This window comes from Meriones unguiculatus, chromosome 1, assembly GCF_030254825.1.
Source record: "Meriones unguiculatus strain TT.TT164.6M chromosome 1, Bangor_MerUng_6.1, whole genome shotgun sequence".
Classification (NCBI taxonomy): domain Eukaryota; kingdom Metazoa; phylum Chordata; class Mammalia; order Rodentia; family Muridae; genus Meriones; species Meriones unguiculatus.
In genome coordinates, this window is record NC_083349.1 from 111,365,771 (window position 1) to 111,389,011 (window position 23,241).

At 50.7% G+C, this 23,241-nt stretch overlaps 1 protein-coding gene across 6 annotated transcripts in view; it reads right to left on the minus strand.

Moving 5' to 3' along the window:
• Window positions 1-2,012: 2,012 nt before the first annotated feature.
• The window catches only part of Klhl29 (kelch like family member 29), a 294,873-nt gene continuing 273,644 nt past the window's right edge, over window positions 2,013-23,241 (minus strand). For 4 of the 6 annotated variants that reach the window (XM_060365570.1, XM_060365561.1, XM_060365551.1 and 1 more), the window contains 9 exons: window positions 17,755-17,957; window positions 16,372-16,631; window positions 14,064-14,262; window positions 13,741-13,923; window positions 13,357-13,537; window positions 6,752-6,945; window positions 6,321-6,465; window positions 5,043-5,117; window positions 2,013-4,204 (listed from right to left, as the gene is read on the minus strand). In XM_060365570.1, coding sequence (XP_060221553.1) covers window positions 4,021-4,204; window positions 5,043-5,117; window positions 6,321-6,465; window positions 6,752-6,945; window positions 13,357-13,537; window positions 13,741-13,923; window positions 14,064-14,262; window positions 16,372-16,631; window positions 17,755-17,957 — 1,624 coding nt within the window. In that variant the 3' untranslated portion in view covers window positions 2,013-4,020. The remainder of the gene's footprint in view (window positions 4,205-5,042; window positions 5,118-6,320; window positions 6,466-6,751; window positions 6,946-13,356; window positions 13,538-13,740; window positions 13,924-14,063; window positions 14,263-16,371; window positions 16,632-17,754; window positions 17,958-23,241) is intronic. The other 2 variants (XM_021644969.2, XM_060365555.1) reach the window with 1 other exon arrangement.

A 23,241-nucleotide genomic window follows, 5' to 3' on the forward strand; every position in this document is an offset into this window, starting at 1 on the left:
ACCCTGGGTGTGATCCCCTAGCACTGAAGAAAAAGAAAACAGAAAGAAAAAAAACCCCATATGCATAGCATGTCTACCTTTTTATTATAGAAGTAATTCTATTATTACTTAAAATCATACAAATCCCCGAAAAGAGAAAATGCATGCTTGCAATTTCGTGAGCACAATGTGAGGACCGCACGCTTGGTCCTGTTTGACATAAGGATTTCTGAGGTAGCTTGGGGAGGACCCTGGTCTTGGCGTTGTTGGGGCTAAGCAACTCTAGGAAGTCTGGTGAAGGGAGTTCTTGTATGTACATCCACACACATGCTTGTGGATCTCTTAGAATAGCTGCATACTGTAAGCTACAATCTTGCACAAATATGAATTTTTGTGTCTGTGTGTGTGTGTGCTGTGCCTGGATTGTGAGGATTCAGGGCTCTGTGTAGTTAGGCTGTCTAATGAGAATTGGGGATGCAGCCCTACAGTACTCGCTTAGCATGTGTGTGTGCTTTTAGTCTTCAGTTCTGCAGGAAGAGGAGGAAAATGAGGACGAGGAGGAAGAGGATGAGGAGGAAGAGGATGACTTCTCAGTGCTCCTCCAGCTTGTGATACAGGATGCCTTCTGCCTTGCTGTCTGTCTGCAGAGTCCTCAGCACTAGGTCAGAATCCCATGCTCCCCCTCAGGACAGCACCCCCTTTAGGTTTGGGGAGCTAACTTACTTCATAGCTACAAAATGTTACCTCATTCTTTACTTGTGGACTCAGTTTGCCAGCACCTTTTTTTTTTAATTTTTTAATTTAGTTTTAGCTTTAACACCTATTTTCACCTAACTAACTAATGTTTTTCAATTGCATTACCTGGTCCCTCTAATGACTATACTGTTCATCACACAGGCAATAGATATTTCTCCTGATTGCTCCCTTGTTTTGAAGTTCTTAAAAAAAATCTTCACATGCAACGAGAACTGTCTTCTCATCATCTTTGTTAGATCAGGCGGTTGGTTATGCTTTGACAGTCCTCATGGCTGGTCTCGTAATCCAGTGCGCTCATCTGTCTTTTTATGGTAAAATGGAATTTGTTTACTACCCACAGGTAGATACAAAACACAGAGACTATTCGTGGACCATGAGAACATGTTCCTTCATTTAAATAAATGAAATAGATAAGAACAGAGCTAACATACTGCTTTTTATCGCAGGCTATCATTTTAGCTCTTCATGATCGCTATCTTCTAGACAGTCTCCACCTTTCCTTGCAGGACTCATGTTCCTAGGGAAATATTTATTTGACAGGTGTATGGTCCACTCATGCCAAGGTTTCAACCAAGTTTTCAGGAGAACCGTTACTTTCACCCTCCTGCTCCCCTTATTAAGCTTTTGCTCTCAAGACGAGATTTAGGGATTAAGGACATGGAGGCTTCATATGGATGAATATGCTGCAAGATCTACCCTCTTTTCTAAAACATCCTTCCTGATAGAGGCATTCCACATAAAAGTAACCCTGCCTAGGTGTCCTAGGCAAAGCAGGTCTGTGTGACAGATGAGAGAACCCTTCAGGCACCACTGAGGAAGCAGGAAGGCCATCCTGCCTGGCTCTTAGCATGGGAATCATATTTGATTTTCTCCCTGAAAGAAGTATCTTTTATTTCCTTCTAGGTTGATGAATTGAAAAAAAAAAAAAAAAAAAGCGGCCCCAGGGCAGAAGTGAAGAGGGTAAAAACAGGCTACCGAGCTTTTTTAGATGCCTGGCTGCGGTGTGACAACCACAGACACTAAGGGAGTGGCCTGGGTCAGTTCCCCTTGTCTGTAACTCCTCACAGCCCTTGACTTTCAGCTGTCCCTTGGAGGTTACCATTCGTCTGTCTCTGTCCCATTGCAAAAGGGTCCTCTCTGATCGTCAAAACCTACATGGACACCTGTAAGAGGACACATCCTCCTGATGACCAAGAGGGAGGACAGGCCCGCACAGGAGTATAGTGCCACTGAGGCAAAGACAACTGGTACACAAAGACATTGCATTGGCTTCCGAGTCTAGATCTATAAATATATTTATTATAATATAACAACTTAACAATAAACATATACTATATACAATACCATTACAGAGAACCCTGTTTTGTATCATTCACAGAAATAGCCAGTTTTGCTCCAGTGTGATAGATGAGGAGAGAAACGGAATTTCAGTGTCATCCACGGAGTCTTGTTGACCACTAATACCTCCCTTGGAGGCAGACGCACACCAATGCTCACATTCGCCCTGCCCCAGGCAGTTAGAAATTTGTGCTCCAGTCCTTGGGTTCACACTTGCACCCTGTTTGACATAAATACTTTAAATGACATACAATGTATGTAGTTTTGTGCTTATTACTTTTTTTAAATAATAAATAATATTAAAAACTGCATAACGAAGCTCAGTATCTTGTCAAGTGGGAGCTGCACTTGCAACGCTAGAAGTTGATGCCCGTCGTTAGGACTGGAATTTTGTGTCATCCAATACTGAGTGATGGAAAAGCATGGACTGTCTCTTTCTCTCTGTCAGTGGTTCTTATCATGAAGTGATGGCGAGCTGACTTTCCAGGTAGAAAAATGGTGTGTATTTGGTACTAACTTCAACTAAACAGCACGGTGGCGGCGGCCTTCTTCCTGCCCTGGAATGGAAACTGATGACCGGGTGAGGTTTGAGGGTCTAAGGACTAATGGGAAGGCCTTTCTCTTTTGAGCCTCCTCCGGACCTCTCCTGGCTTCCCTTTTCTCAGGTTACAATGCAACAAGGCAACAAGGAGAGTGCTTCTGCTTGTTCCCCTCTGGCCGTGGCTGTCATGGCTCGTCTAAGAAGGCTGTCCCCATCCTGAGAGCTCTCGTGGCAGGTGCCTTGAATATATAGCTATAAATATCAAAAATAGTCTCCTGTGCTTTGTAGACATTTCTTCTCCCTCCCTCCCTCCCTCAGTCCCTTTCCCAGGGCCTGGGTCCTCAGCTTTACCTCACGGAGGGAGCTGTACTGGCGTCAGGAGCCAGAACTGTGTTCTTCTAGAATAGACCCTTCCCTCTGACAATGCCTCCGCGAGGCACAGTCTTCTGGGACTGTCTGGGAGTTCACTTTTTCCAAAAATAAAGTGGGGGCATGGCCCACCTCAGGAGAGATCCTCTATTCTGCACATAGAAAAATGAGAGCAAGTGCCCCGCCTCTGGTACTACCTACAAAGAGCTTTGGGAAGCCCCACAGCGTTGTCCCTCTTGTGGCCTCCTCTTCTCAGTACTTAAAAATAGCCTTTTGTGTATCAAGAAAATGCCTTGGATATCTAAATAATTCATACTGGCTAAGAGAAAGCTAGCGTATCCACCATGTCCTTTTGCAGCAAAAACATGGTAGAAAAACCCATGAAGGACAGGCGGCTCTTCCCAGCGATCCCCGCGGCTGCCAGCCCTGGCCCTGCACAAGCAGCTGGCCCTCTTTCTTATCTGGTGGCAACCAGCCCCTCTTCTAGGCCTTGGTGCTGCACAGTCCCATTCCTCATTTTCTCTCTCGGCCACTTGAAAGTATAGACTGGTTAAAAAAAAAAAGTAGGAATCAAAGTGGTAAGGACACTTTGATCTAATTCCAAAAGAGCCTGATGCCCGGTATTGTCACAGGATAACTGATCTATGGTGGTTTCGGGATCAAGCTTGCTCTGCAAGAAGAAAAAAAAAAAAAAAAAACAACAAAAAAACCAGCTTCTCTCCCAGTTGAAAAATATGTGGAACTATTGCACCGGGCAGAGTGAGTGCCCCTGTTCAGAGCAAGCGCCTCGGCTGGCCAATGAGCCCCGGCTCCGCGCGTTCCAGGTTCCTGCTGCCCGGAGCACTGTGCCCCGCTTCACCCAAAAGGCAAGGATGATTTTCTACATTCAGTGTAGAGAATATTCGAAATGTTAGCGCAGTGAGAATCTTGATTGTGTGTTGTGGGCCTCTCGTTGGTGTTGAAAGATAACCGTGGTGTGTGGCATTTTTGCCTCACCAGACTTGTCCCATAGACTTGTCCCGGGCTCTCTGCTGATGTCAGCCGCTTTGAATATATTTCTTTATCACGACACAGCCGTGTCTGAACACAGGACAGGGCATGTGGGGTAGGAGGGTCCATGTGTTGGTTGTGGGCTCGTAGGCTTCCATGTTGCCCAGGGCTGGTCCCTCGCTGCTCACGATGCCTCCGGTTGCATAAATTTTACCATCGAGCACCACAGCACTATGGGAGGGAAAGTGGGGGCAGAGTTAGGCCTTGAATTTCCATATTGGTCCTGGAGACAAATCCCAACAACGTGCTGGTTTTTGGGGGAGGGGGCAGGGGAGCCCTGGACACTATCGCACAGGTTGTGTGGGATCTTGCTCTTCTTAGCCCCCTAAGTTGGTCCAATAAACAACAACAGTGTTTTCCTACAGGGACAGTCGGGACATCACACACTATTGTTCTGAGGAGGGATATGCTCATTTCCATTACCCTTCCTGCCCAGCTCTGTGGAGAGACTAAGGGAAGCTGCAAAAGGGCTTGCTTCTTACATAGGCGCCTGCCTGGCTCTGGGCCTTCACTGAGCCTCTTTTCTTACTGTAGGCACACAGAGCCTTCTGACTGTTCACCCCAAGTGGGGCACATGACTCAAAGTGCTAAGAAACACAACAACAGGGGTCAGATCTAGCAGGCCTGTGATGGAGAGCTTTGCCACTACCCAGGGACCTAAGAGTCCCATCTTTTCCTGTCTCTTCCGCATATGTGACCTGGGCTGCTTCCACCCGTGGCTCAAGGACCAAGCATGCCTGCTGGGGGACCAATAGCTCCATCTGGACCTGTCCCCTTAGTGACACTCACTGACTGGGGCCTGTTATTCCAGACAGCTCTTCCAAAAGTCCAGAATGCTGCCCTTTCTGCACTTCTTTAAATCTTTTTTCTTTCTTTCTTTCTTTCTTTCTTTCTTTCTTTCTTTCTTTCTTTCTTCTCTCTCTCTCTCTCTCTCTCTCTCTCTCTCTCTCTCTCTCTCTCTCTCTCTTTCTTAGGTCTGGGGAGGAAAGAAAGGGTTTATTTGGCTTACACTTCCAGATCATAGTCCATCAATTGGAGGAAGTCAGGCGGGAATTCGAGCAGGGTTGGAATCTGGAGGCAGGAGCTGATGCAAAGGCCAAGGAGGGGGTGCTTCTTAGTGGCTTGCTCCTCGTGGCTTGCTCAGTCTGCTTTTTTATAGAACCTAGGACCACTGGCCGAGGAATGGCACCAGCCACAGTAGGCTAGGCCCTCCCCCATTAATCACTAATTTAAAAATGCCCTACAGCTGAATCTTATGGAGGCATTTCCTCAACTGAGGCTCTTTCCTCTTTGATGACTCCAGCTTGTGTCAACTTGACACACAAAACCAGCTGGTACACCTGCCATCTTTGCCTTTCTTTCTTTCTTTCTTTCTTTCTTTCTTTCTTTCTTTCTTTCTTTCTCTTTCTTTCTTTCTTTCCTTCCTTCTTTCTTTCTCCTTCCTTCCTCCCTCCCTCCCTCCCTCCTTCCCTTCCTTCCTTCCTTCCTTCCTTCCTTCCTTGCTTTTTTCTTTCTTTCTTAAATTAAATTAGCTTGTTTTATGTGTTTTGCTTGCATGTATGTTTGTGTATGACATGCATGCCTAGGGTCAGAAGAGGGCATCAAATCCCCTGGAACTGGAATTACGGATGACTCTGAACCACCATGTTGGTGCTGGGAATCAAGCCCCCAATCCTCTGCAAGAGCAACAAGTGCTCTTATCCATTAAGCTATCTCTCCAGCTGTACATTCACTTCTTAGCGCATTTCAACTGCTGGCTCTAGCCATGTTCTAGCCCATACTTCTCCTTCCTTCCATCTAATGGCCATTTTTCTCTTGGCTATTTCTTGGAAATGGACCCAGAAGTTTTCCAAGGCTCTACTTATTTTTGCAAGGCCCTGAACAGAGTGCATCCGAGATGTCTAGATTTCTTATCAGACACTGAGGCCTCTAGTAGGCTATCTTCTAGTTCCTTACTACTCTGGGTTTTCCTGTTGTTGTTATCATTATTATTTTCCTGTTTCTCTCTAAAGACCCAGCTTCCACCTGGTACTCAGTCTTTGCTGTTACTTGTAGTTTCAGGTGAATGCATGGGCCTCTTCATCATTGACTCGGTATTCCAGATGCCACTGTCAGCAACAGAATAGTCTGACCATGAGTTGTGGTCCTGAAGAAGAGTTTGAAACTTGAGGACTCAGAACCCCACCAGGAGCCTGTCAGTTATGATCGGCCAGAGGAGACAGAATTTTCTCAGGCCTGAGAAGCCCTACCCCACTCCTTCACAACCCCAGCTGAGGTACCCTCTCACCTGCAGAACTGCCGAGAGTGATTCATGTTTGGCCCCGCCTTGATGTTGCCTTTCTCCGGGTCGTAGATGGTGGTGGCTCTGGCATAAGCTCCTCCCAGGATGAACACAAAGCCGTTGAGGGTGACAGCGGGTGCATACTTGTTGTCTGTGAGAATGGCAGAGCAGGTGGTCAAGGCACATAGGTTTTCCCTCTCTCCTCTTTCTTTCCCAACAGTATTTCCAATGGCAGTATGTCACTGATTGCCCTGAGGACAGGCTGGGAACAGGAGCAGCCTGAGCCTTAACTGGCCTGCTCTTTTGAAGGTACAGGCATTCCCGCTGCCCCTGGACTTTGGGTCTGCCTACACCTGGCTCTGCAGAGTCATTGGGCTTAGCCAGAGTCCATGTGGGCTGTGGGAGGCGAGACTGTGGGGCAGGCACCAGATTCTTACCTATCATTGGGGACTCAATGAAGCTCCACGTGTTGGTCTGTGGTACATAGGACTGAAGGACACCTGCGGCTCGACCTGCCTCATTCACCCCACCAAACACGTAGATCTTGCCACCACACACAGTGGCCGCTGCCGAATGTACTGCCTTAGGTAGAGGGGCTACCGCCTCCCATTGGTTGGTGATAGTGTCATATCTGTGAAGAGGAGAGAGAGACACAGCCCTTGTGTGAGGCAGGCCGAAGCCCGGCATAGCAGCATTTGGGGAATCCAGCACCTGCTTTCTGTTGTCAGTGTCGCTGGCATAGCCTAAGCCCACAGATGGGGACACAGGCTTGAGTCACTTCTAGGCGTTGCTCCAAACTGGCTCTGTAGGCCTCCTCTTGAGCTGCAGTGGCTCTTTTGCTGCCTGTCCGACCTCTGTGTAGATCCTGTACTTACTAATACAGTGAGCGCCCTTGTGGTGACGGTGCACCCAGCATCCCCTGGGGGAGGCCAGGGTGACCTAAGTGCCATGTCTGCCATCATGTTGCCGCTAGCGCAGTGGGGAGGACAGCCACATTAACCATGCCAAATCGAATAGCTGTGAAGGATGGTGTGGCATGGTGACGAGTGAGGGGGCCAACATGCATACCGTAGGACACTCAGCTTTCTCTCACGGGTGGGGCTAGTTCTCTCTGGAGAGTGATCTGGGGCTGGGCCTGGAGGGGTGGATGAGCTATCAATGTCAGGCAGAGATTGGGAAGGCACAAATGGAGTCAGGAAGCTCACTGAACATGGAGGGGCAAACGTGAGCCCAGTGGCATTTGAGGGGCATCTAGAGTAGCTCAGAGTGGCTGGAGGTTGGGTAGATTAGAAGACCATGTGTGCCAAGCTTGGGGACTCGGGCTTTCCAAACACAACGGTGGGAAAGCACCGAGGGTTTAAGCAGGCAAATAACACAATCAGACTAGAGAGAGATCACTGTGGCTGCAGGGTAGAGAAGGTACAGTGAGGAGTCAGGATGCAGAGAGACCAGTTAGACTAGTCACCCACAGGAAGCTTAATGAGAAGTGAGCGATGGGTTTGGGTCAAAGAACGATGAGTGTGAGGTACTGGGCCCCGGAGAGGTGAGGGGAGGTACATTTGCTGCAGGGATATTGTAGCCGAGAGGGACAGCTCTGCGAACGGTGTCTTGAGGTCTCTGTCTTAGAAGGACTGGGGAGGAAGCTAGCAGAGAAGGAAGAATCCAGTTCTAATCTGTCTGGGGGGACATGTCAGGGCTGTGCAGCAGGCAACTGGTTACATAGATCTGGGTTGATCTTTGGGTTCACTAGCACAAAGATGGGAATGAGAGCTGAGGAACGCGCTAGGGAGTGCAGGCGGCCGGGAGGCTGAGGACAAGCTCTGGGAGGGTTGGCTGTGAGGGGTGGAGAAGAGCCCTGTTTGGGGGTAGTGAGTGTGGGGTTATTAGCCAGCAACCATGCTGTAAATTGCAAAGGGCCTCAGGGGTGGAAGGTGGGGTTAAGGCATGAAGTCTTGAGCAGATCATGGTGTCCTTGGGGACAAGGGCGCTGTAGGAGAAAGGGGGAGGGCCAGAAGGCATTGTGTGCACAGTGCAGACAGAGACAGCAAGCACAGAAGCACAGACTTCTCCCTGAGGGAGCTGAGCCCTGAAGAGGGCAGACATAGGGGTGCCTAGAAAGGAGCATCGGATCATCAGGGGCTTTTTTTTTTTTTTTTTTTTTTTTTAAAGTAGAATGCTCATCAGGGTTTCTCAGCCACCTCTGAGGAAAACATCCTGGTAACAGTTGCTGGTTTCTGTGATGTAAGCCCTCCCACCTGCCTGAGCTATCAGTTAGGACACGGGAGCCATGGGGAGAAGACCCTGTGCTGTGGTCACTGTTGTCTAGACTCTCTCCCCACAGGCAGCTCCAACAGTCACATGAAATCTCAACTGCAGAGCAGGTAAATATGGTGGCCGGCCAAAAAAGTGATGAGTTGTGAGGAATGGATTATCTGTATTTTGATATGGAATTCTGATTTTTAGTAATAATTGGGTCGCACAGCTCTCCAAATGTTACCGGTTGCTTCTCCTGAGCCCACGGAGATAAACTCTGCCACACCCTGGCTTTGTTTTAATGGGGAGTTGGTGGGAGGGGTGGTAAGTACATTTTTGTGTAAGCTGGAAGAAGTCCAAGGGAATGAACAAAAGTTAACTAAACAGCCAGGCTCCAAATCTGTGCATTCTGCAACCATAGATGCAATCGGATGTAGATAGGAAATAGCTGAAAAATTATATCTGTATTGAACATGTACAGATTTTCCATTATTTACAAAGCAATACAGTATAACAGCTCTTTACATAGCACTTGCATTGCAGTAGGTATTGTAGGTGGCATGTGAAATGATTTGAAATATCCAGCATCTCCGGCAGGATGTGCACAGGTATTTCCATGCAGATACTATGCCATTTTATATGAGGACTTGAGCACTCGAGGATGTGGCTCGACAGGCATTCTGGAACTAGTCCCCTGTGGGTAGCCAGAGGGACTTTGCAGTATAAGCAAGAAAGGATGACACACAACTGAGTCCCAGCACTCAGATGATGACCCAGGAGTTCAAGGTCAGCCTGGATACATCCTATTGAGAGAGGGGGGAGGAAGGGAGGAAGGGAGAGGATGAGAGTGAGAGCAAGAGAGAGCCAGAGCCAGAGAGAGTGAGAGAGCCAGAGAGAGAAATGGTGGGGGGAGAGGGAGATTGACAGGGAGAGGGAGAGAGAGAGAAGGAGAGAGGGAGAGAGGGAGAGAGGGAGAGGGAGAGGAAGTAGAGGCCAGAAGAAAGAGAATACATAGCTGGGGACCACATGGAATCCTGAAGAGTACTGAGCCCTCTCTCTGCCTATGGGGATCTGCTATTTGTCCTTGTAGGTCACGACAAAGAACTGAAGGCTCCTGGGTCCTGTAGGGTTTGTGGCAGATATAGAAGATGCTAATTAAAACAAAAGAAGTTGTGTGCACACAGACACGAGAAGGTGGGACAGCTGCAGGCGTATTGCTGGAGTTAGTGGAGACATGTGAAAAGCTTTTGTTGTTTGGTTGTTGATTTTTTTTGCTTTAGAGGGATTCATGTATCCCAGGCTGGTCTGGTACCTTCTAAGTATCCAAGGATGAATGTGACCTCTGGGATCTCCTAAGTGCTGAGCTTACAAGTGTGGCCAACCATCCCTACTCTTTATAATGCCAGGGATGAAATGCAGGGCTACCTTCATTCTAAGCAAATCCTGTACCCCCGGAACATTTGAGTTCTTAATCCATGGCCCCATTTACTCTGGTAGGCAGTGAGTTGGTGGGTGAAAGTAGTTAGGGGGAGACTGTGTGTGGAATCCGGGCTTTGAGGAAAGAGGGGAGGGTCTTGCTTTTGGGAGGAAGTGACTAACAGGGCAGACCCAAGAGTGCCTTGCAGCAACCAGTACCTTTCGTGGAGGCTTGGGTCTCCAGTGCATAGTAGGACCAGTCTGTAGGATGCTAGGATTTTCCCTACCAGTTCCAGGCAGAAGGGAAAAGGCACAGATCTGATTCACATACAGTGAAGGATGAAGTAGCAACGTGAAAAGGATGGAGAGGTCCAGACATATTGAGGGAAGGGAGGAAGGGAGCAGCTACTGGGGCGAGCAGAACTGGAGTTAAGTGGGCTGGCCAAGGGGTTGCTCTCCTTAAGGTTTGCTGTTGGAGGACAGCGCCACCATATCCCATTCAGAAACATTTCTGTTCAGTGCTCTGAGGAGCTTGCTGCCTCTCAATGCTCCTGCCTGCCTGTAGCTGCCCCGACACTTACCATGGGCCTATTAGCACACTAATCTCCGCTCCGTATGCGTCTACACCCAAAGCAAGGGCCCGAGTTCGCTTGCTGCGATACCACAGAGTTCAGTTAGCACATGGTCATGAACAGCACATGGCTCCCACGCCCCCCCCCCCCGCAAACCCCCGTGAGCCTCCTTTGGAGAAGAGCCATCATTAGCTCAGAGCTGGGTGCTCTGGGAAAAGGGTCTTATGCGTCTCTGGTTTTGGAGTGTGTGTGACATCCAGTTCTGGACTTGGACATAAGGAGAAGCCAAAGTTTCTTCTGGGGCAGCCAGAACTGATGCTGTTCAGGCGTGGATGGGTGATATATAGCTAATATGCAATGGAGTAAGTGTCTTTTGGGGGGCAGTGTCAGAAGTTCAGATATCTGTTCTTTAAGCCAATATGGCAGTGAGCCAAAGCGCTCCCACAGAAAGAGCTGGGAGATGAGAAAGATTATGTGGCTGTTAGTCCTCAGTCTTTCGGCATAATGACACATTCCGCCAAACACAAATTTCCTGAGAGTTTGTTATTCCAGGTGGCTGATTGCCAAGCCATGAGCCCTCCCGTCAGCTCAATCTGTCAGCTTCCTGCTTGAGAAGGATATGCTAATGACATGCAAATGGCCCAGCCGAGTGAGGCGTTCCACTATCATTTATGCAGTAACCACAGCTCCTGCAATATATTGCTATAAAATATTAGACCCAGTTATTTATATAATGATATAATACAGGTTTGTGTATGGCGCTGTTGTTTTAATCTATAATTATGTAATCTTGCTCTATTCCTGTAACACAGTAATGTAATATAATTATAATACACTATATATCTCATTCATTATCAATATAATAGCAATTTGTACCATCAGTGCTTCCTGGGGAACAAAGCGCCCTCATGTCTGTCCCCATTACACTGACCTTCCCGTCACCCTGAATTCTCTTCACTGCTTCCACGTGCCACAGAGAATGACTTACCCAAAGGGGCCTGTTCCTTGGGTAGCAGCGGGTGCCTCCCTCCCCCACCCTTCTTGCATGGGCACCACCTAAGGGTCTTTGAGTCTTTGTCCCATCCTACAAGCACTGATGAGAGGTATCCCTGGTCTGAGGGAGTGCTCAGGGTCCCTCAGGTCTCTCTGTGATCCCCACTTGCTCTTTCATTCACTGGGCCTCCTGGGGATGGCCTTACTCTCAGGTGCTTGGAGCTGACATTTATTTTCCAGCCAGCTGGAAGGCTGAGCTCTGTAGGGAAGGCCTGTACAGGCGGCCCCCTGGGGCCTCCGAGAAGTGCTTTAGGGCCCAAGGAAAGCGAGAGGAGTAGAGCTTGCTCCTGCCTCCCCGTCAGTCAGTGCATTTGATCTTTCAACAAATCCCTGTATTTATCAACAAGGAGAACTTTGCAAAATGAGTAATCAGCATCTTAGGAGATTAAAAATAGCTGACAGAGGCGAAGCAGGATGACATCCAGCTCAGCGGACTCCTACATAGAAAATGTCTCCTTGCTCGTGTGTTTATTATTGGGTGACAAATGACTGGAAGTCGATGCTTCTGGGGCACTCCTGGACATGCAGCAGGTTAGGCTGAAGACCCCCCCCCCAGTGTTAGGGCTGGTCTGAGTCCAAGCACAGTATTAATATGTTCATAATCTCCCAGGGATTTCTCGTTATCATCAAATCAATAAGACAATTAAATGTTGTTACCAAGCCATCTCTGGCTCCACTTGGGGGAGTTAAAAGCCCACAGTGAACATTCAGAACCTGTCTCATTCTGAAAGCTTCCTTGCCGGAACATTCATCAAGTGTCCAATTAGCTACCCAGGGGGGAAAAATTCAAATTGAGGGGTGTGTGTGGCTTCACAGGCAGAAAGGATCACACTGCAGAGTGTGCTTGCTGGTGGCAGCTAAGGGTGTGGGCCAGGGTGGGGGAAAGAGTGAAGAGGGTTCTACCGAACGTAGCTGGGTTATGGCTTGCCAGGTCAGCCGTCTGTGCCACTCTCTGGGGAGCTAGTTTCTCCTGAAGAGAGGTTGAGGTCTCCCTGCTCTGCTAACTAGAGATCCTGAGCATCTTTCTTGAGGTGACCCAACCCTTCTCTTACAAGAGCAGTCTTCCTGGTTTGGAGGAAAGGATCTTGGCATCCCCCCACCCCGAGGAGTACCCCCTCCAGCTTCTGGCCTATGCTTGAATCATACCAAATCTTCAACAGCCTGTCTGGGGTTGGGGTGGGAAACAGCTGGAATCTTGAGCTCCCTGGTTTACGGTTTTCCTCTGAAGAATCCTAGAGGTCTGGCTAGACCCTGCACCTACACTGCTCGGGTGGCGAGTGGTTTCTCTTCTCTGCATCACTACCAGTTGCCTGGCATGTGTGGGATAGAAGGATGGGCGCGGCCCTTACTTGGCTGGACAAAGTGGCACAACCCCTGGCACGGCCCATGCTTGGGGCATGGGTTCTGGTTTTCCTCCTGAACTCTAATATATCTCTAGGCTGTTGCTTGCAATCTACTGCGTACTGTGAACCAAGCTCACTCATGTCCTTCCGTGACTGGACCTTGGGCCACCATGCTGTGTTACACCTGAGGAGATGTTGACAAGAATGTCCTCTTTGGAGACTGATAGGCTCACATTTGTGTTCACATCTTTTTATTATGCACAATGGTGGTCTATAGGCCACAGGTATCAGGTGGCTGTCGAGCGTGTATGTTTGTGTGTTGGAGCAGGGTTGGGGGTAGAGGGACGTGACGTTAGCATTCAGTGACTGCTAGAGATGCCCGCTCAGGGACTACGGCTGCCTTACCTCTCCACATGGTCCACGTTGCCTGCCGCGCCAAGTCCCCCAAGTGTGTAAATCTTCCCATCATAGACGAGACTATTGTGGCGACAGCGAGGGACAGTCATTCTGGAGACGAGGTTCCAGTTATCCAATAGGGACATGTAGCACCAGACATCAGCCAGCGTCACCCCCGATTCCATACCACCTAGAGACAATATGGGGGGTACACAGAGTGGGCAGGGGCTCAGGAGGGGCCTGAGGGCAGCATGCCATCTCCGGGGACAGCAGCAGGAGGCTTGATCAGCGCAGTAGATCCTCGGGGGCGCTGGCCTTGCTCAGCCCTATGAACGGGCAGAGGTCCATCTGGGCAACACATCCTGGTCCCCACCCAGCCCTTGGGAGCCTCACCTGAGAGGTAGATGTTGTCCCCGGCACTCACTACGCTGAAGAACTCTCGGTCATAGAAAGGCAGTGAGGCCAAGGGGTACCACTTGTTGTTCTGCGGGTTCCAGCAGGTGACAGCCACCAGGGAGCGCTGGGTCATCCCCACCATCTGACGGCCTCCGACCAAAACGATGACCTCGGCCACACCTGCGGGAAGATGGATGGGCACCCTTGGGACACACCCCGGACATTGTCAGCATCTGTGCCTGTGCCTGGTCCGGGGGACCACCTGGAGCTGGCTGACTCCAAGGTGCAAATGTGGGGATTTGGGTCCTGTGCCTTGGTACCTGCAGATAGGCGGGGCCGGGTTCGGGGTGTCTGCATCTCCTGCCGGGCGTGGGGCAGCATGTGGTAGCGTTTAGCCTCATTGACCAGGTCCCGACATGCCTCTGATGACTTGATGAGCTCTTCGTTGTCCACCACATTAAGCAGGTAGCTGGGGTGGATGAACGGAAGGCGGACCGCGGCTAGCAGCTCCGCAGCATACTGTGGGACAGAAGATGCGGGGTTCTGCTGAGAGGAAGCGGCCTCTTAGGAGCTCAGTGGAGAAGGACTCCTCACCTGGGTGTGTCTTGGGCGCACACACTGCCCAGCCTGCCGTACTAGGCAAGGGGAAGGCATGGAGGGCTAACTGGAGGCCTAGGGGCTGCAGCCAGGCAGCCCCAGAGTAACTATCCCTCTACCCACTCCAGCCTCCCATCTCCATGCTCCCCCTGTGTTGCAGATTCTGGCTGTGCATCAGGCTGCAAGGCGGCTGAAGCCGGGAGAGCGGGAGCCTCCTGTCTTGAAGAGGTCTGAGTGTGACAGGAAGGGGGGGGGACCCCGGAGAACTTAAACCAGCCGATGACTGTCAGGTGTGAGGAAACTGTGACACCTTGTGTGTCCCTAATGCTACAGCTCCTCAGTAGCTTCACCTCGTCTCATCCTGGCTCCTGGACCCTCTCATCCTTCATTCAAGGCTTTTCCCGAGTTGATGTGAACTTCCCCTTCGACAGGCAAAGCACTCACCACTCCACCCACTTTTGTTTCGTCCAGAGAATGACTGGCAGGAGTAATTGGTCGCCAGTACAGACCATATGTTAAGCTTGTTACCGGAGCTGCGCTGGCTGATGAGACCCTGCCTCTGATCTGAAAGTGTTCGCAGTTTATTGGGTGATAGCTAGGGCTGTGGAAGGTGCAGAAATGAGGGGTGTCGCAGGGAAGATGATGTTTGAGTTAGGAGAGTTGGAGACTTCTGTCAGGTGGTGGGCAGGTGCATGTGAGAGTGTGTGTGTGTGTGTGTGTGTGTGTGTGTGTGTGTGTATGTGTGTGTGTGTGTGTACATCAGGACGCATGGGGGAGGGAGAAGTGGAGAATTACACAGTGTTTGTTCTTGGGGGCAAGGGGTCTTTCTGGAGGGGTGCAGCACTTAGCCAACGGGAAGTGCCGAGCCCAGGGTCCCCGGGCAAGCCTGGTGGAGCTCATACACACTTGGAGTTGCGACAGTTGCTGTCATTATCTGCATAAGTTCTATTCCTTTCTCTACAGCAAAGAAGCAAAAAAACTTGCCAAGCTCATCAGACAAGGAACCCGCTTCTCCTGGACTCTAAGAACTCAGTGGTGGGGTGGAGATGGGGTAGGGAATCATCTCTGTATTCCATCTCTCTCTCTCATCCGTGTCTCCATCTTTCCTTTTCTTCCCCTCCCTCCTTTTCCCTTCTCCCTTAATCTCCTCCTTTCCCTTGAGTCAGAGCCTCTTGTAGGCCAGGCTGAGGCTCACTGTGTAGTCAAGTCTGGTCTTGAACTCCCAACCCTCCTGCTTCTACCTCGCAGTACTGTGTTACAGGCATGTGTCGCCTTGTCCTTCTTTTTATGCCCAATGAAATGTGACAGCCCTTCTGACCCAGCTCTTGGTGACTTCAGTGTGTTCTGGGGGCTGGCTTCCCGGGCTCTGTCCCAGCTGGTTAGGTTCTTACTTCCACCATGGTCCCCTTTGTTGTTCTACACTCTGGCTCTTCCAGGGGCTTCCTGTAGCTGCCCTGACTTTCAGGCTCCTTACCAAATAGCCAATGGCAGTTCCTTTCTGCACAGGGCCTCAGCTGGGGCTCCCTGAGTCTTGGGTGACTATCTGGAGATAGCGTGGCTGGTTGTCTTTCCTCCTGGGGATGGTCATTCTGGCTTTTCTGTCTCCTCTGGTAACTCCTGTTCTTCCCTGTCACACACTCAGTGGTTTCCCACCTCCAGAATGGCTTGTTTGCTCTCCACCCCCTTGATAGCAATTATATGTGCTCTGGCTTCCTGGGACCCTTATCCCAGGTGGCCACTTTTCTGTAAAGGGCCCAGGCACTTCCTACCCACACCCTTGGCAAACTTGGAGACTCATTCTATGTGGAGTGGAAGTCTTTAAGAACCCTCTGGAGACTGAGTCTCATCTTCACTCCCTCTTTTCCCTCTCTGCCATTGTACGTGTGGAGGTGCTTGCGTGCATGCGTGTGTGTGTGTGTAATGGACTTCCTTGCTTTCATTATTTCTGACTCTTACACAATCCTTTGCAGCCCTTTCTCCACCCTTGTGGCAGATCCCGCCCCTGCAGGGACCAGGTGGAACAGGTCTGACCTGTGCACGTGCTGCTGGGTCCTTCTTGATCCACTTGATGACAGTTTCGTAGACCAGCTCCTCGGCCTTGGTGTTGAGGCTGTCATTGGAGACGTAGGCGATAAAGTCATCCTTAGAGATGCTGAGGATCTCCTCCTGGGCGGCCACCTCGGGGAAGATCTGCAGCGCGAAGGCCTTGGCCATGTGGTAGAGCTCGCTGCACTGCATGGCCTCAGCCATGGCCAGCACTCCTAGACAGTTGCTGGCGGTCAGCTGCTTCTCTGCAGTTAAGAATGAACGGTCACTGATCCAGGAGTCCCGGAAGAACCACCTCTTGTTCCCATCGCCACCCCTGGATCTTTTTTTTTTTTTTTCCACCCCTGGATCTTCTCTCAAACCTATTTCTTTGTGGCTCTGCCGCCACATCCTTAATTGTCATCAGCCTACCTCCTGTGATCCTGAGCCTTTCCTCAGTTTTTCTCTGCCCTGGTTCATGTGGGCCTCCTAGGGCCTAGTTTTTGATCCCTGCAGACCACAGCACCAAAATCAGAGCTGTGAAGAATGGAGTGAGCCTCTCCCTGCCCATGGATTTGGGGTTTGGGCCTGGGTTGTGGGTAGTGGCCACACTGAGATTTACGATGTCTTCAACGATGACAGGCATGCCTGATGTCACAGACAATTTCTTTAGGGCCTGTAAATGACAGCCCTCACGTATCAACCCACTGTCTCCCACAGCCCCCAGAATCCCCTAGTTGGCCATCTAGAACCTGGGGTCTGGCTCACTGGTCTTCTGAAATCTGGCTAATGGCTCTTCAGGCTAGAACTGGGTGTGTGCCTCATTCTGCCACTATGGCTCCCGACTCTCCTGGATTGACTGGCTCCTTCAGCAGTCCTCATCCGATCTGCTCCCAACCTCTGGCTTTTCTTTCTGCATGCCACACTCCAGGCTTTGGGTTTTTCTGTGATGCTGGCCTTTTCCCCCTACTCCACAACTCCCAGCCCAGGTGAGCAACACCACGCTATGTAAAGTGAGCATGCTCTGAGCAGGGAGTTTGGGGGTAGGGTGGGGTGTGTGAATTCCACACCAAGATCCGTGTCTTGCAAAACAGCCCTGGGCTTGAAAGGGTTAGATTAGAAGAAGCCCTGGCCTGTCCATGTATCTGGGTGGCCTGGGAACCAATATGTTAAAGGGAAACGGAGTGTGTGGTTGATTCATTCTGGGCTTAGAGGCCGAGGGCACAGTGACCCCTTCCATGCATGTCCTTCCATCAAGCCACCCACACGCCCAGGTGAACTCTAGGTATTCTGGCATGATCTGGGGGACACACGGTCCTCCTCGCTCGGCTCTTGATGGCTTATGCACCATTTCCTCCACGTGATGTAAAGGCTCCCTGGTCAGCTCACCGAGAAAGGACACGCAGACCTTGCAGAAGGTGTGGAACTGGAACTTGCTGGCTGCCTCAAGCAGAGTCTTGGCATTGGCTGAGTCGATGACCAGAGACCCGGTGTAGACAAACTCCAGCAGTAACTCCAGCACATCAGCCTGCAGGTTGGACAGCACCAGCTCCAGCTTCTCCCGGCTGCCCTGGCTGCCGTCCTGCACCGACCTAAGGCACAGAAACCAGGCTGTTCTCACCTGCCACCCCTGCGGCCACTGCCGCTTCCTCACAGGGCCAGCTCTCCCTGTACACCTCAGTCACGCCCTTTGTCTTAGGACTCAGAGGACACAGCAATGACACACCTGAACCTAATGACCTGACACAGGATCTGAAAGAGAAGAATCTGACCAGAGGCGCCCCAGAGAACAGAAAACCCTGCTTATCACTACTTGGCATGTCCATGCAAAAAAGATGCAAATCAAAAAGCATGAGCCGTGGATGGGGACGAGGACCAGGACTGGCCACAAAGGGAAACAATATGGTTCAGCTCCCTGCTGGACCTGGTGTCTACACCAAATGGTACCAGCATGCCCTGGCAAAGCAGGACTCACTGCTTCACATGGCAGAATCTCCTCCAGGCTGAGGATCAAAGGCTCCTGATTGGTGGCCATTCTAGCCAATCAGGAGACTTCTTCTGAGCACATCTTGAAGACCCAGGGCCTTGGAAGGCTACCCAGGAAGTGCCCCCAACCCCAAACGTTCCAAAAATCATATTGTTTCCTTTTAGGCATGGAAGGGAAGCCCTTCATGACATTGCTTTGAAACTGAAGACGAGACGAGATAGATGGACAGAATGGTTAGAGCTGGGGAGGGGAAAGGAAAACAACCAAGGACTTCCGCCACAGACAGCCAGCAGCCATGACCTGGGGCCTGGCCCGGGGCGGGGGGCCTCCTGCCACATGGAACACGGGGTCAGAGGTCAGAGTGGCCTGCGTGTAGAGTGTGCATCGGGCTTGTGAACTGGGGTGGGGGAGCAGGGGAGGGACACAAATATATCAGTATGTTTATATCTGGTGTCTACAGAAATACAAAACCATTGCAAAGGCCCCTAAGGCCTGGCAGCCGCTCCCTACAGCTGGACCTGGAAGGAAACAGATCAGATGAAGCGAGAACACACCGATACAGAAGTGAGGCCGGGAGAAAAAAAACAAAAAAACAAAAAAACACCCAGAGCATTAAGTCAGGAGGCAGGTTTCTCAGAGGCCATTGGCTTGACCACACCAACTTGGCTATTCTCAGCGGGCCAGCTTCCCTCACTGAGCCTGGCCTGACTGGGGCTGCAGCAGAACCTAATGACTTATGCAAAAGCCAGGGGCCAAGACTCTTGACACTGGTCCCTTGGGTGTACCTGGGGTGGGCGGTAGAGGTGTGCAAATGCCTGGTAAGACAGTAGCTTGGCTAAAGAGGCTAAGGGCAGCTGCTGGGTGCGTGGCCAGAGCACTAGCATGGAGCAAATGGACCTGGGTACCCTGCTTTGCCACTGACAGGCAGATATCTTGAGCCTCTCAGGCCCTCGGCCTCCTATTCTGCCAAACAAGATGGAAGTAGATGAGGCGTCAAGTCCTGCTGAGGCTCAGTGTGACTTGGAGAGAGAAACCCCTTCCCAGGAAATTCCTCTACACCACAGTATTTGCATTTCTGCCGACAGACTGTGAATGTTTAAGCCTTCAAAGCCCAGACACAACCCACAGCACGCAGGCCACAAGGTCCTGCTTAGGGCTCCTTTCCCACAGGTGGATCATGTGACCAGAGGCCCTAAGGCCTGGTGCTTCTATGGCCTGACAGCATGCCTAGGAAGAGAAAAGGCAAAATACTGGCCACACAGAGGGTCTAGGCTGAGGTCCTCAAAGCCCACACATGCTCACTCAATGCTCAATGCTAAGGTGACTTTACGCACATGTGTTTTACTGTTGAGATGGATTCCCAGGCCTGGGTGCCTTTGTTAGGTATGTAAATAGGTCTAAAGTGCCTCCTAAAGACTCCATAAATCCTGATTATCCTAGGCCTCTGAAGCTATCTGGTCAACTTCTTGCTCTAAATCTTTGCTGCCTCCATGTTCATCCTAATGGCTTGGCCTTTCCTCTGTACTTCCTCAGGCTTTGTGGAAGTCAGGCTGGGTCGTGATGTGGCAGGGGTGATTAGGTCAACAGGGGCTGCTCACCTTTTCTCAAGATCTGTTTCACTGCTGTCACCAAACAATTGCCAGCTCAGTGTGTCCCTGAGTCCTCAGACAGAGGAGCTCAAAAGAGCTGAGGTAGGTCTTCAAGGAACACACACTCTCTCTGTCTCTGTGGCTAACCCAGTGCTGGAATTGGAGTTATGGCTATAAAGGATTGGTGAGGCTACCACTGCTGTCTGTTGCTTCTCAAGGCTGATCCTGGGAGAGGGCTTTGGAGACGGAGTTATCTGCACTACTGAAGGGCACCAGGGATCCCGGGCTAAGTTCAGGAGCTGGAGAGCATGGTAATGCAGTGAAATCAGAGAAGACCTCAGCCAGAGAATTCATGGCTGTGGCTGTCTCCATTGGGCAAATGATCTGAAAGGGGTGCCGGAGGCTCCTGGGATGGGAAGAGCTAGGCCCTTCCTCTTGGCTGCACAGGATCACCAGGCAGTGTAGCCTAGTTCAAGGTTTAGAGGAGGCGTGGGAGTTTTGGTATCCCCTGACACACAAATTGTGTCTACTGGGTGGTTCATGTGTAGTTTAGAGAACTGTAAGGGCCACCAAAGTCTGGCAATGACTGGCTCCGATCATTAGATGGTTGTCCTTCTACTTTGCAGCCTGTAGGTCTAGCACTCTGAGCAGATCCCCTCGGGGACACCTCAGCTGGTGGGTAACTCTGATGGTGGCTATAATGCTGCATTCTTCACAGGTGTGAAGGATGCTGTCTCCTCTGGCCTGTTCTAAACTAGTCCTGAGTAAGCTGCTGGCCCCTGGGGGTCATGACCCAATGGTATAAGGCTGTACAGACCCACAGAAATAGATGATAGAAATGCTGTCTGTGATTCTCACACTTGGGGGGGATGGTAAAAGTGTGGCACCCCAGCACACACAGTGCCTGAGACTAGACTCTGCCTGAAGTTACTTTCAAGTGAGGCTGCCCAGGAGAGTTCAAGTTCCTAGGCACAGTTCCTGTTCAGCAGGGTTGGGTCTACAGAGGTGTCAGAGATGCCTATCTTGAACTATTAGGATCTTGGAGAACCCGCCTTCAGCAGAGGACTCCTCTGGCATAGGTTGCCCTCTCCCTCACCTGCCTGTGTGGCCTTTGGAATTGAGCACTGTCTGGAGGTGTAGGGCAATGGTGAGTGTCAGACAGCAGGCACTCTGTCCTACCCCTCTGATGTGATTTCTACCCTGCCCTATGTCATTGGCTTCAGAGCACTGTGTCCAGGCACACCCAAGCCCCACTGGATCCTGTGGACTTTGGCAGGCTTTGGACCACTCTCTGAGAGGAGGCAAGGCAATGGATCTGGTCTCCATCATTCTGCCGACACCTAAGAGGTGTTCTCCCTCTTCTTGTTGCTTTCTTTTCAAGGCACACATGTGTGTTCTAGATGAGGCACTTGGGGAAAGAGGTACCGCTACATGAAAAGCACCACGTCAGTTGTGAGGTGGGTCACTGAGTCAGAATCCACTCTGGCTTCCTATATCATGGTTGAAGAAGGAGCAAGAAGCCCAGAGTTTAGTATCAGGCTCTGTGAAAATCAGGTTACAAAAACCAGTGAATTCATTCATCGTTTTCATTCAATGTAAAAAGAGACTAGAATTCACATGTCATACATGTGAGGTGTGTATGTGTGTGTGCGGTGTGTGTGCGTGTTGGAGAGGGGATGGACCTCAGCTAGAGGGTTGCCTGTCATGCTCAAGTCTCTGTCTTCTTTGGTATGGTGAGAGACAGCTTTTCTCAGGTGCTGGACATTTTCTCCCACATCTTAATGTTAAGAGATGTGCTGGGAGACATGGCTGCCCTCTCTGATGGGGCCTGTAACCCACAATTATTCAATAGAAGTGACTAGCCTTGATTAATGTCTCTATGGCACCTGTGCAGCCTACGCGATTCTTGGTGCCCAGAGGGTAAGTGAGGGGACGTTGCCAAGGGCCAAAGAAGAAAAGCTAGGGCGGATCATGCAGGCTAGGGGTAAGATGCAGTTCTAGGCCTGGGAGTCCAACCCAGAGGGCCACTGACGGATTCCCTCCAAGTGTGCGAGTAGAAAAGGGAAGGATGAACAGCCCGTTCACCACTGAAAGGTGGCACCTCAAAGTTGTTGTCTCTGCTTTTCTCCTGAGGCAGTGCCTTGACCCTTTGTCCTTCCTCGCTGTCCAAAGGTGGTGTGCCCATCCCTTGTCTCTCAGTTTCCCCTCTGATCACCCTGTGGAACTCAGGTTGGCTGACCAAAGGTCAGGTGGAACAGGCCTGTGGTTTGCCTTTGCCCTGGCTGGCTGCTGGCCTTCTGCACTCATGTCCAAGGCCTCCTAGCGGGCCTCAACTAGCGGGCCCAGTCCCCTTGCATGCCTGCACACAAGTGCCTGTCTTGAAGGGGAATTCTGTTCTTCTCGGTGGGTCTTGGGCCAGTGTTCCCAACATTCCCTGCACACCTCCTAACATCACATGTGCACCTGGAGTGCACACACGAGTGCGCACACATGTATGTGCACACGCCCTACTTGTGCACAGTGTTAGCTCCGAGACTCCTCTCTTCTCCCTCACTGACTTTGCCTACAAACAGAAAGCACAGTTTGGTTTTCTAGGTTAATGGACGGTAAGAAGCTTCCGGGCCAGCTAGTATCTCTGTGTTATTTGAATGTCCGAGGCATCAAGATCCTCATCTGTAGAATGGGGATGCCAACTTCAGGAGCTCCTCATGCCAACACATCTATAACGCTTGTCAGCAGGTGGCAATATTATCAAAAAGAGAGGCGGTGAAGGGATGGCTTAAAGGAGGTAGCTCATCAATGGATGTGTGAGGAAAGGGCCTGGATGAGGTAGGGCCTTGGGACTGCCAGGCCACTGAGGTGCTTGACTGTTGTGTGAGAGGCCCAGCTTTTCTGCTCAGTCTCACACTGATACTGTGTGTTTGTGTGTGTGTGTGTGTGTCTATGTATGTGTCCAGGCTTAATGCAAAGCTTATGAATTGGCTCCTATCAGTCTCTCTGCTTCATGCTTCCCTTGTCCGATCCATATACTGTCTGTCGATGAGGATTTTGGGTAGGTCTGGCTCAGGAGAGACCCTGCCTGTTTGCAGAAGGGAATGAGTAAGTGATTCAGCTTCCTATATGTTCCTGCTAAGGTTCCAGGAAAGGTGGTCACACTGAGAAGAGGGATGGAGCAGTGGACACATGACCTAGGTTGGTGGTGGGAAGGAACTCAGCTTGAATTTCCAAGTCTGGGCTTCTGGTATGGGGGGGGATGTTTCCTGCTCTGACAGGGCAGGGCAGGTCAGTATTGAACCATAA